General features: G+C 44.2%; 1 protein-coding gene across 3 annotated transcripts in view; it reads right to left on the bottom strand.

Moving 5' to 3' along the window:
• Window positions 1-2,894: 2,894 nt before the first annotated feature.
• LOC106610255 (coronin-2B) overlaps window positions 2,895-13,737 on the bottom strand; it is a 53,361-nt gene continuing 42,518 nt past the window's right edge. For 2 of the 3 annotated variants that reach the window (XM_082978447.1, XM_082978448.1), the window contains exons 7-12: window positions 13,270-13,374; window positions 11,155-11,251; window positions 9,985-10,097; window positions 8,070-8,160; window positions 6,761-7,032; window positions 2,895-6,556 (exon numbers count right to left, since the gene is read on the bottom strand). In XM_082978447.1, coding sequence (XP_082834573.1) covers window positions 6,425-6,556; window positions 6,761-7,032; window positions 8,070-8,160; window positions 9,985-10,097; window positions 11,155-11,251; window positions 13,270-13,374 — 810 coding nt within the window. In that variant the 3' untranslated portion in view covers window positions 2,895-6,424. The remainder of the gene's footprint in view (window positions 6,557-6,760; window positions 7,033-8,069; window positions 8,161-9,984; window positions 10,098-11,154; window positions 11,252-13,269; window positions 13,375-13,737) is intronic. The other variant, XM_082978449.1, reaches the window with a different exon arrangement.

Genomic DNA, 13,737 nt, shown 5'->3' with positions numbered 1-13,737 from the left:
ACCCCCCATTTCCTGTTTTCTAGTGTATATTTAACAATGTCAAATTTCAGAAAATAAGTATGATGAATGTGAAGGGGTCATTGGCTCTGGCATAAGGATCTCCCCCCTAAGCAAGGGATTATAAAGTTGAACCCAGCCCTGGCTCTGGAGCAGGGTCACCTTAACACTGAGGACTGCCACAGAGCGCATCAAGGCCACTAGGAGTGGCTGCCTAACATAAGATGGCCAGAAAGTGGTGATGTTGGCCGGAAGGGTGTCATAAATGATCGAGTTTCCCCTTGTGGTACCTGAACACTAACCAGCAGTGGTTATGGGGATACGTCCCCGGAAAAAAGTTGACACTTAGTTTTAATAGGCGAAAAGCGCTCTTTAAGAACAAAATGTCTACGTTTTTCAGGGATTTTCCACTGTAACCTCTGTACTCTGGAGAGGAGACCCCAGGTATTCATAACCATTTTTTAGTGTGAATGCCACCACATTGCCCAGCTTGTAAACTCAGCAAAAAAAGAAACGTCCCCTTTTCATGACCCTGTCTTTCAAAGATAATTTGTAAAAATCCAAATAACTTCACAGATCTTCTTCCCTCCATCACTGCTCAGACTGTCCGCAATAGGCTGAGAGAGGCTGGACTGAGTGCTTGTAGGCCTGTTGTAATTTTCTCAACGCTGTGCGTTACAGGGAAGACATCCTCCCCCCTCATGTGGTACCCTTCCTGCAGGCTCATCCTGACATAAGCCTCCAGCATGACAATGCCACCAGCCATACTGCTCGTTCTGTGTGTGATTTCCTGCGAGACAGGAATGTCAGTGTTCTGCCATGGCCAGCGAAGAGCCCAGATCTCAATCCCATTGAGCACGTCTGGGACCTATTGGATCGGAGGGTGAGGGCTAGGGCCATTCCCCCCAGAAATGTCCGGGAACTTACAGGTGCCTTGGTGGAAGAGTGGGGTAACATCTCACAGCAAGAACTGGCAAATCTGGTGCTGTCCATGAGGAGGAGATGCACTGTAGTACTTAATGCAGCTGGTGGCCACACCAGATACTGACTTACTTTTGATTTTCACCCTCCCTTTGTTCAGGGACACATTATTCAATTTCTGTTAGTCACATGTCCGTGGAACTTGTTCAACTTATGTCTCAGTTGTTGAATCTTATGTTCATACAAATATTTACAAACATACAAACATACAAATAAACGCAGTTGGCAGTGAGAGGACATTTCTTTTTTTGCTGAGTTTATATGAACCTACAACCTTGTGCTCCAGGGGGACCAGCCTTTCCACAGGGTCAGATGCCCATTCAAACTTCAAACTGTTCTCTGCATTAATTTGATATGAAGAAATGCTGAAATAGGGAAAAGAGGAGAGGGTAGAGGACTCATCTTTGTATCTGTGCCATTATAGTGTCTGTGACAGCATTATTCTGCATTGGCTGATTGCTCCCTACTTATAGGAAACCCTATCCAGTAGGCTAGTTTAAAATGGTGGAAGCCCTCAATGGCAATGTCCATGTTGAAACGGGTCATATCTGTAACCCAGAGGTAATCCCTGTTGCTGCCTTAGCCAATCAGAAGGATAGTAGGGGAAGTGAAGGGAACAAATGACAATAGCCGTGGGGCAGAGACATTTGTATAGTGAGTACCGTGTGTCAAAGTAGTTTAGGCTGAGCTCATATAGCGACCCTAGATTCCAGGAAATACTAGGGTTTCCTCTAAGTCTCGTGAAGAAACGTCATCTGGCTAATTAGAAAAGCGATCCCTCTGTTTCTCACCACTGCACTGAATACGGACCGCTCTCGCCTGCATTGGGACTCCTGCTCCAGAAGCCATACACATAAACACGAAGCACAGGCCTGCAACGTAGTAAAAGTTATTACATTACAGAGCTCTGATAGTTAAGGGGTACCCGTTTTTTAAAGGTTGCAACCGTTTGACTGTTACTGAATGTGAATGTTTTTACATGTATGGTGAATGACAGTGATATGGTTTTAAGTCTATTGGTTGACTTGGTGCCATACTGACTGGTTTATGTTTACCCGCAATTGAATATCTTATACGATTTATGAATATGTCTATTTACTGAGAGAGGTGTTGCTTTTCCAAACTTAATATCATTTCTGAAATGAGACATTTTGCTGTGTGCATTTTGTTTCTGTGTGTCTGATAACGGGGAATTTGTATTTATTATGGATCCCCATTAGCTGCTGCCAAGGCAGCATGAGAACACACCTGGGGTTGAGAATGAGAACACACCTGGGGTTGAGAATGAGAACACACCTGGGGTTGAGAATGAGAACACACCTGGGGTTGAGAATGAGAACACACCTGGGGTTGAGAATGAGAACACACCTGGGGTTGAGAATGAGAACACACCTGGGGTTGAGAATGAGAACACACCTGGGGTTGAGAATGAGAACACACCTGGGGTTGAGAATGAGAACACACCTGGGGTTGAGAATGAGAACACACCTGGGGTTGAGAATGAGAACACACCTGGGGTTATTTCATTTTAGTTAGACCCCAGACCACTATCAACCAGACTTCTCCCTGGTTAGGAAAATGGGTGTTACATATCCAAATGTAACACTACCCAGGAAAGGGCTGAAAATATCCCGTACTAATATATGTAGCCTTAGAAATAAGGTTCATGAAATCAATAACATCAGATAACATTCATATTAGCCATTTCTTAGATAATCCATTTTATGATACATGGAGAAAGATGCTATGCTACTAGCCTCATGCCATGAATGTGCATAGCCATCTCGAGACAACACCGATATAAAGTGTTTTTTTCTCAAAGTAGCCGGGATGTCACGTGTCTTATATCAGTACACTTGTAACCACCTAAGCATTACGAAAATGTATTTTAAATCAAATAAACCTCACATAGCAAATAAGCCATTCATTGTTTTATTGACAAAATTTGACACTTTCTCATTGACCTCTATACAAAAACTCCTTGCTTGGTAGGCTAAACAACAACAAACAACGCCACCTGCTGGAGGGAGTCAGATTTTCCGGTAGTTGGATCTCCCTCTTCCTCTTTGTCATAACGCACCTGCACCATAGAGATAGATGGAGGACTAGTGCACAAAAGGCCGTTTTAGCATGGGAAGCGCCATTGAGGACTTTCACAATTTTGAAGTAGTCAACTGGGTGGGACTTCAAATGGGTATCAAAAGACTTGAAAAAAGACGTAAATTATCCAAAGTAATGTTTTCACCTATTTTTTTTATTCTCTGCACCTGATCTATTTCTTGATATATATATATAAAAACAATATTAAACATAACAGGAACAAAATTAGAATCATTTCATAAATTGTTCACTGTATTTGTGAGTTGTGTGAACACTAATATTAATATTCGTTCTGAAAGACATCATAATACCTCTACAAAAGAAAACTAAAATTGCAGCTTGATTCTTAGGCACAGTAAGGCTCAGTCATGATATTGCCCAGCAGAAACCCTCCATTTTCAACTTATTTATACAGATGTCCTTGTTTCCAATGAGCAAGAAAATGCTAGTGATCGTAGTGTATTTCCCTCAAACTACTGCTCTTTCTACTGCTAAAATATTGCTTCTGTAAAAATGTAAATGGGACACACACACACAGTTTGGGGATTTAAAATGCCATCAAGTCCCTGGAATGGACTTTGTGATTTGGTCTTGACCGTATCTTTTCTGAAGAAAAATGGTATACAGTAGTCGGTGAAGTCTACAATGCTTAAAGAGGCCTAAGCACCAAGGTAGTAGTACAAGGATGTGATTGCCCGATATCTAGCCATTGTAGTTGGCAGTAAATGCAAAAGGTCTACAAAAGAACTAGAGACTTATTGCTAAAGTACACAAGCCAAGCTAGCTAGACAAGATAGACTACATGCACTCTACAATGACCATCAGGATTACAATAACAGTCGGTTTTCGGATTGTTTCTGAGATTGTCTTCCCTAAGGTGCCATTAGCTAAGTAGTGACTCCATTCAGTCAAGTACCATTTAGAAATATTACCCTTCAAATGGCAATACTCTGACTGAGCTACATTGACCTACATACAATAGCATATATGAGCTGAACAATAAGGCTAAAACCAAACACATTGCAGGTGCCCTGGCCCACATTGCAGGTGCCCTGGCCCACATTGCAGGTGCCCTGGCCCACATTGCAGGTGCCCTGGCCCACTTAGTGCAGTATTATCCAAGCATATGCAGTTACGTGTTAATGTATTATTAATACATCTATACTAGCGGTGACAATGGTTGGCTTGCCCTCATGCTGCTCTTTGACCATGGTCAAAAGTACTGCTCTCAACGGGAATAGGGGACGTCTTCTCTAGATGCCTGCTCACAAGTGTTGAATAGCTCACAATTATATTGTGGCGTATGTGTGCCGTGCTTGTGTAAAATGTCGATATTCAAATACAGTCAAACGTTGGCCTCTTGCTTTTCTTTGGACAGGGGCAGTGGGTCTCTGATTGTCTAACTAACATATTATGATGCACAATTACAGAGCAGTTCCAATCCCATTCCTTGCCATAGTATTTCCATTTCAAACTATTGTGAACCACCAAGTAAGTACTTGTGCAGCAGAGGAGGCTGGCGGGAGGAGCTATAGGAGGATGGGCTCATTGTAATGGCTGGAATGGAATAAATGGAACGGTATCAAACACACGTTTGACTCTGTTACATTCATTCCATTCCAGCCATTACAATGAGCCCATCCTCCTATAGCTCCTCCAACCAGCCTCCTCTGTTGTGCATCACAAAAGCAATGGACATCATATCAAAAACAAAGGCTTACTGTTATCCTGAATGTTCCAAATTAGCCTGCTCCAAACATATATATTCCCTTTTACAGTTTCCTCTGTTGTTTTCAAGAGACAACCCAATCACTTGGGTCAGCACTTACAAATTAACAACATAGTCATTAAGTTCCCTGTTAAGTCATATATTACACAATGGCTTTTTGAGGTTCATTCAATCCCTTTTTTTTTATCATTCCTACTTTACACAGCGGCTTTGGAACAATGAAAACGGATGGACCAGCACCAAACAGACAGTGAAACAGTGAAACTTTGTGTGCCCTACCAACCCACTCCCTACATGATGTGGTGTGTGTTATCTGATAGCGTTAGACATACTCAGTGGTGTGCCTGAAGCATAGAGCTGTGGCCACTGGTGTGAAAACATGCCTCGGTAATTGGTCATCATTCCATACGGCTACCTTTTCTTGTCCACAAATTAAAAAGAAACAGAATAAATAAATGCAATTTTAAAAACGACAAGTGAGATTCCCTTGGCTGCTTTCTGGTCAAATAAATGGCGTATTTAAAAGCTGCTGGGCAACGATTGTTCTTTCAGTTGATTGATCTTCCACCAGTTTACCAGTCATTAAAACAAAACGCAGCTTCATTAAAGTCAGACTCACCGAAATGACGTTGCCACGAGCAGCACCGCAGATATTGTGACGAGCGAGATGCAAGACTTCGTTCTCACACAGTATATGCGCATGTGCACGGATTCGCTTCACGCTGTTCACGTGGTGTGACCAATAGCGGGACCAATAAAGCGGAGAAGTTTTGCCTCACGCTTCAACGCCCTTAATTTCTGCATCTACGTCATATCGCTGAGTCTACCTTTAAATGCAAAAGACCCAAATTGACTCAATATATACAAAACGAAGCACGTCTCTTTCCCCCTCTCTCTCTCTCTCTCTCCCACACATATATTCTGTCATTCTAGATGTAGACATCCCCGCAGACATCTCCAACAGCACCCATCCATGTACAGTTGTTTAAATATGCAAAATCACAAAGCATAGAAAATAAATTCAGTGTATTTTACAATCATGTGTGACATCTGCTCCCATCCAGACAACATTCAAACACAACCAGCAGACAACCACACCATCTTTTAAAGACAGGCACGTACATCTTATTTTCATTCTTTTTCAAATAAAAACGGCATAAACATTTTTTTTTTTTTACCACAAAACAAAACTAAAGTACATCAAACTTGCATAGCTCTGAAGCGTACAAAAGGAAAAACGAAAACTGACTTTGGGGAGAGGAGCAGGGAGAGGGACAAGCGGCTTACATGTATAGTGATGCGGTAGCATGAAAATATGTTACATATTGAGGAGTGACTGAGAGTCTATGGGTGTATGTACATATATGGGGGACATGAGGAGCCTTGGTAAGGCTGTGACCCATCCACTGAGACAGATAGTGTTCTGAGATGAGACAGCGAGGCCCCTGGGAAGGGCCCTTGTCTTTAGGGTAAGGAAGATGGGGGTCGAGGGGTTAGAGGGGTGTTAATTACAGTGAGACCCCCAGGGTGAGAGAGCGGGGGAGGGGTTGGTCAGAGAGTAATCCAGGGAGAGGTGAGGGTGGCTTGGTGCGACGGGGGGGCAAGGGGAGCCTCTTCTCAGTGCGAGCCCTGGGAATTCCTCACGTTGTTGATCTCCAGCTCCAGCTGCTTGATGCGGACGTCCCTCTGGTTGAGCATCTCCCGCAGACGCCGGATCTCCTCCTGCTGCTTGTGGAACTTCAGACGCAGCTGCACACCCAACACACACACACACACACACATGCACAGAACACACATTGAGAAAGAATGTGGGTGAGTGCAAGACTAGGGCCAGGATATTTTCTGACCCTATATAGTCACCTGATGGGATAGGATACAGTCAGTACAGCCTCCATACACTAAACCTTCCCCAACCCACGGTAGAATGGTATACAGCCAAGCTGGGTAACTCACATCGAAACCGCCCCATACCTCGTTCTCTGTTTTGGGAGGCGAGCAGAGCGTGGGGTCCTGTCCGTTGCTGACAGACGTCTTACTCCTGCACTCCTTGCCCTCCTTGTTGCCAAGCTGGTCCTGGATGTACGCCAGCTGCAGTTGGCCTGGTCGGCTCTGGGACCTCCGAGTGCCCAGGGAGTTGCCCAGCCCCTTACTGCCCAGGCCGGAGCTCAGCTCCGGGTAGGAGTCTGGTACTCGACTCCCAGGCTTTAGGGACTGGAGCACCGGGCCTAGTGGAGGTGGAAGGTGAGAGAGCAAACATGATGTTAATGTAATGATTACCTTCTTACTGTCTCACATATGGTTGGTTGATGATAACACAACACAATGCTATCGTTGTCGAGATTTCTTTGAAGGTCAACATATATATATATTCTTTACATCATTTGAATTACGAACACAATTTATAACCAAATCAAGGTTTAAAGACATGATAGAGGACGATGGAATATAAACTTTGCAGGGTCTTCTTTGCACAGGACATTGCAGGGTAGATATATATAGTGCATAATGGGCAACTTCCTGGCCCTTCACATGACAAATGAGAATGTCACATCTCGTAGAGGAGCAAATAGGATGCAGCTGAGGCTTCTAGGCAGACATGGGTTCAAACACTATTTGAAATATATCAACTGGGCTAAATTGAGTTTGCCAGGGGCAATGGAACCAATAGAATAGTATCAAAACTGCAAACCCCGCTCATCTGGTACTCCAGGCAGGCTAAAGCAAAATGCTCCACATTTTGGAAAGTTTTTAAATAATATTTGACCCCATGTCTGCATCTACTGTAGGTAAACAGATTTCATGGTCAGCTAAAGGGACATCTTGATCCTCCTTTGACCTTTCCACTGTAGGGGGCAGCAAATGGAATCCATGTTATCTCAAACGGAGAACTAATATCCAGCATTAGGCCCTATTAGGACCTTAGATTGAGAGACAGCATTGTGACCTTGCTGTACATGAAAGAGCCTGCATGTCTGATGGCTGACCCCTTACACTGATAATCCGTATTCTGATCATATTGAAATAGACGATACACTTTTTGATACATAATGTATAAATATCCCTTGAATATACATATACTACTGATAATGTACAAATCCCTTTTGAATACAGTTCTTCGTTTCCTCAGTATAGCCAGCTACTTGTGCTTTTGTATTGCAGTTTCCTCATTGCATAATTCAAGTTCTCAAACTACGGAGAAACAGCATACGATAACCCTGCCCATCCCCACGACCACCCTCTCTCTGGGGTCGTGACCTCTGACCTTTGTCAATGCCGCTAAGCCACTCCTCGGCTGACATGGCGGCCGCGCTCGCCGCCGTCATGGGGTAGATGTCATCCTGGTACGACTCCGACTATAGGGGATGCAAATACACACTCGTACACACAGTTGATGCCGAGTTTGTCATGTTTTCACTACATTGCACTAACGCATTTGGATCAGTAGATTGTGACTACATTGTGTTCTAGTGCTCAGTAGATTGTGACTACATTGTGTTCTAGTGCTCAGTAGATTGTGACTACATTGTGTTCTAGTGCTCAGTAGATTGTGACTACATTGTGTTCTAGTGCTCAGTAGATTGTGACTATATTGTGTTCTAGTGCTCAGTAGATTGTGACTATATTGTGTTCTAGTGCTCAGTAGATTGTGACTACATTGTGTTCTAGTGCTCAGTAGATTGTGACTATATTGTGTTCTAGTGCTCAGTAGATTGTGACTACATTGTGTTCTAGTGCTCAGTAGATTGTGACTATATTGTGTTCTAGTGCTCAGTAGATTGTGACTACATTGTGTTCTAGTGCTCAGTAGATTGACTACATTGTGTTCTAGTGCTCAGTAGATTGTGACTACATTGTGTTCTAGTGCTCAGTAGATTGTGACTATATTGTGTTCTAGTGCTCAGTAGATTGTGACTATATTGTGTTCTAGTGCTCAGTAGATTGTGACTACATTGTGTTCTAGTGCTCAGTAGATTGTGACTACATTGTGTTCTAGTGCTCAGTAGATTGTGACTACATTGTGTTCTAGTGCTCAGTAGATTGTGACTACATTGTGTTCTAGTGCTCAGTAGATTGTGACTACATTGTGTTCTAGTGCTCAGTAGATTGTGACTATATTGTGTTCTAGTGCTCAGTAGATTGTGACTATATTGTGTTCTAGTGCTCAGTAGATTGTGACTACATTGTGTTCTAGTGCTCAGTAGATTGTGACTATATTGTGTTCTAGTGCTCAGTAGATTGTGACTACATTGTGTTCTAGTGCTCAGTAGATTGTGACTATATTGTGTTCTAGTGCTCAGTAGATTGTGACTACATTGTGTTCTAGTGCTCAGTAGATTGACTACATTGTGTTCTAGTGCTCAGTAGATTGTGACTACATTGTGTTCTAGTGCTCAGTAGATTGTGACTATATTGTGTTCTAGTGCTCAGTAGATTGTGACTATATTGTGTTCTAGTGCTCAGTAGATTGTGACTACATTGTGTTCTAGTGCTCAGTAGATTGTGACTACATTGTGTTCTAGTGCTCAGTAGATTGTGACTACATTGTGTTCTAGTGCTCAGTAGATTGTGACTACATTGTGTTCTAGTGCTCAGTAGATTGTGACTATATTGTGTTCTAGTGCTCAGTAGATTGTGACTACATTGTGTTCTAATGCTCAGTAGATTGTGACTATATTGTGTTCTAGTGCTCAGTAGATTGTGACTACATTGTGTTCTAGTGCTCAGTAGATTGTGGCTATATTGTGTTCTAGTGCTCAGTAGATTGTGACTACATTGTGTTCTAGTGCTCAGTAGATTGTGACTACATTGTGTTCTAGTGCTCAGTAGATTGTGACTACATTGTGTTCTAGTGCTCAGTAGATTGTGACTACATTGTGTTCTAGTGCTCAGTAGATTGTGACTATATTGTGTTCTAGTGCTCAGTAGATTGTGACTACATTGTGTTCTAGTGCTCAGTAGATTGTGACTATATTGTGTTCTAGTGCTCAGTAGATTGTGACTACATTGTGTTCTAGTGCTCAGTAGATTGTGGCTATATTGTGTTCTAGTGCTCAGTAGATTGTGACTACATTGTGTTCTAGTGCTCAGTAGATTGTGACTACATTGTGTTCTAGTGCTCAGTAGATTGTGACCCTAGGTGTTCTGGTCGTCTGTGTTGGTGTGTCAGGGGTTCTTACCCTACGAGGTACGATCATGGAGAGGGGTTCGATGAGGGCCTTGATCGTCACCAGTTTGTAGAACCTGAACACCTCACAGGAGCTCACGTCCAGACCTCTCTTTGGCATGATACCTGAGGGTGGAGGGACACGCACACAGGAAGTTAGTAGCACTGCCTGTTTCTGACACCTTGACCAAACCGGCCCCATGTGTGCGCTTGTTGATTTTGTCTCTCCCCACCTGACGTGTTCATGACACGCAGGTTAAAATACCAAAACCAATATTCATTTGGGGACCGGTCGAAACACACATGAAACATTCATGGACATTTAGCTAGCTTGCTTTTGCTAACTAGTTTTTCCAGTAAGATAAACATTTGGGTTATTATTTTGCCTGAAATGCATATGGTCCTTTTTTTTTTGCTGGATCTGTGTAGAATGTGGACCCATCTCTACTCCAACAATTAATTCACAAATAAATGTTTTCTTTGATTAGCCCCTCCTTGTTCATCTTTCAATCCCCACGTGGGTTAGTAAGCTCGTGAAAACCAATGAGTAGATGGGAGAGGCGGGACTTGTAGTGCGTCAAGCGTCTCAAAGAGAACCATGTAGAGCCTGGCTACGCAGACGCTCGTTGATGCCGCGAGCAGTTTGGATGAAATGATTGAATAACATCTATGTGTACGTTTATTTAGCAACCCTCACGCACACAACGTGGCCGGTCTAGTCAGCATCAGACAAACACTCCCATCTCAATCACGCTTTCATTGTTTGATACTGTCCATGCCCGTTGAGTTTGTTGATTCTAAGTCTTGACAACAAGGGACTGCAACTTGACTTTGCGTCCTATTGAAGCACTTCAACGGTGAGTAAGTTGTTCAACTCCAGAGACAGAGGATAAGAGCATTCTCTAAATGAATCAAATGTAAAATGTAACTAGTGCCTCTGTTCCACCACTATGACCCCTAGTGCTTCTGTTGTTACTGCTGATGGTAGTATTATTCATGTCGTAAGTCATTGTCATCATAACACATGACTGAAAGCCTTGTAATCACCTTTTCGGCTAGTCAAATCAACTGGGTTATTTGCACATCTGGTTTGGTTGCAGGTGCACACAGTGTGTGTGTGTGTGTGTGTGTGTGTGTGTGTGTGTGTGTGTGTGTGTGTGTGTGTGTGTGTGTGTGTGCTTACCCATTCCTTTCTGAGGAGTGTGCGAGCGGTACTCTGTGAGGAAGTGCATGTAGGGCTTCTCTGAGCTGATCTCATAGTACCGGATATTACCATCCCCCTGAGAGAGACAGAGAGAGATGGAGAGAGAGACATAGAGAGAAAGAGATGGGGAGAGAGAGAGGGAGATGGAGGGAGGTAGAGAGATGGAGAGAGAGACATAGAGAGAAAGAGATGGGGAGAGAGAGGGAGATGGAGGGAGGTAGAGAGATGGAGAGAGAGACATAGAGAGAAAGAGATGGGGAGAGAGAGAGGGAGATGGAGGGAGGTAGAGAGATGGAGAGAGACATAGAGAGAAAGAGATGGGGAGAGAGAGAGGGAGATGGAGGGAGGTAGAGAGATGGAGAGAGAGACAGAGAGAGAAAGAGATGGGGGAGAGAGAGAGATGGAGGGAGGTAGAGAGATGGAGAGAGAGACATAGAGAGAAAGAGATGGGGAGAGAGAGGGAGATGGAGGGAGGTAGAGAGATGGAGAGAGAGACATAGAGAGAAAGAGATGGGGAGAGAAAGAGGGAGATGGAGGGAGGTAGAGAGATGGAGAGAGAGACATAGAGAGAAAGAGATGGGGAGAGAGAGAGGGAGATGGAGGGAGGTAGAGAGATGGAGAGAGAGACATAGAGAGAAAGAGATGGGGAGAGAGAGGGAGATGGAGGGAGGTAGAGAGATGGAGAGAGAGACATAGAGAGAAAGAGATGGGGAGAGAGAGGGAGATGGAGGGAGGTAGAGAGATGGAGAGAGAGACATAGAGAGAAAGAGATGGGGAGAGAGACATAGAGAGAAAGAGATGGGGAGAGAGAGAGGGAGATGGAGGGAGGTAGAGAGATGGAGAGAGAGACATAGAGAGAAAGAGATGGGGAGAGAGAATGATGGAGGGAGGTAGAGAGATGGAGAGAGAGACATAGAGAGAAAGAGATGGGGAGAGAGAGAGAGATGGAGGGAGGTAGAGAGATGGAGAGAGAGACATAGAGAGAAAGAGATGGGGCGAGAGAGAGAGGGAGATGGAGAGAGAGACATAGAGAGAAAGAGATGGGGAGAGAGAGAGAGATGGAGGGAGGTAGAGAGATGGAGAGAGAGACATAGAGAGAAAGAGATGGGGAGAGAGAGAGAGGGAGATGGAGAGAGAGAGGGAGGTAGAGAGAGACAGAGAGGGAGGTAGAGAGAGACAGAGAGAGATGGAGAGAGAGACATAGAGAGAAAGAGATGGGGAGAGAGAGAGAGAGATGGAGGGAGGTAGAGAGATGGAGAGAGAGACAGAGAGAAAGAGATGGGGAGCGAGAGAGGGAGATGGAGAGAGAGAGGGAGGTAGAGAGAGACAGAGAGGGAGGTAGAGAGAGACAGAGAGAGATGGAGAGAGAGACATAGAGAGAAAGAGATGGGGAGAGAGAGAGAGATGGAGGGAGGTAGAGAGATGGAGAGAGAGACAGAGAGAAAGAGATGGGGAGAGAGAGAGGGAGATGGAAAGAGAGAGGGAGGTAGAGAGAGACAGAGAGGGAGGTAGAGAGAGACAGAGAGAGATGGAGAGAGAGACATAGAGAGAAAGAGATGGGGAGAGAGAGAGAGATGGAAAGAGAGAGGGAGGGAGGTAGAGAGAAACAGAGAGAGATGGAGAGAGACAGAGAGAAAGAGATGGGGAGAGAGAGAGAGAGAGAGATGGAGGGAGGTAGAGAGATGGAGAGAGAGACAGAGAGAAAGAGATGGGGAGAGAGAGAGAGATGGAAAGAGAGAGGGAGGGAGGTAGAGAGAGACAGAGAGAGATGGAGAGAGACATAGAGAGAAAGAGATGGGGAGAGAGAGAGAGAGAAAGAGATGGAGGGAGGTAGAGAGATGGAGAGAGAGACAGAGAAAGAGATGGGGAGAGAGAGAGGGAGATGGAGAGAGAGAGGGAGGTAGAGAGAGACAGAGAGGGAGGTAGAGAGAGAGAAACACCAGTCAAACATGTAGGCAACCTCAAATACATTAAATAAATGTGTGTGCTCTTGTTCTTCAAGAGTCAACCATTTAAATGTAGTAGAATTCATTCATTCAGAAGACCTTGATGGGAATGTGTTGTGTCTCGACCAGCCATGTACCAGAGACCCACCTTCCCTGCTATGTAGAGCATGTGTGTGTCTGGGTCGTAGAAAGGAAAGAGCACCCCAGACGAACCATCAAGGTCCTCCAGTAACAAAGGCACATCTAGGTCCTCCTGTAGACAGACAGACACACGCACGCACGCACGCACGCACGCACGCACGCACGCACGCACACACACACACACACACACACACACACACGATTACTTAATCAACTAAACTTGTTAAAACTCAAGGCAAGAACACCTTATTACTTCAATAAGAATGGAGGTTTCATTGAAGTGGAGGCAACATGAACATGTCTCCCAGCACAGAATGATAAAGATTGACTGTTTAAAACCCACTAATCTGTGTTGCAGTCATAATCTCCCCGCCCACTCAGAACCACACCATTGGTTGTGTTCAAATAAAATACTGGTTGTTGTGCAACAAACACACACACGGAGGAATTAGATGATAAATGACATAACCAAAAC

Source organism: Salmo salar, chromosome 08 (assembly GCF_965601325.2).
Source record: "Salmo salar chromosome 08, fSalSal1, whole genome shotgun sequence".
Classification (NCBI taxonomy): domain Eukaryota; kingdom Metazoa; phylum Chordata; class Actinopteri; order Salmoniformes; family Salmonidae; genus Salmo; species Salmo salar.
The sequence above is the reverse complement of the archived record's forward strand: the minus strand, read 5'-3'. Positions and strand labels throughout refer to the sequence as shown.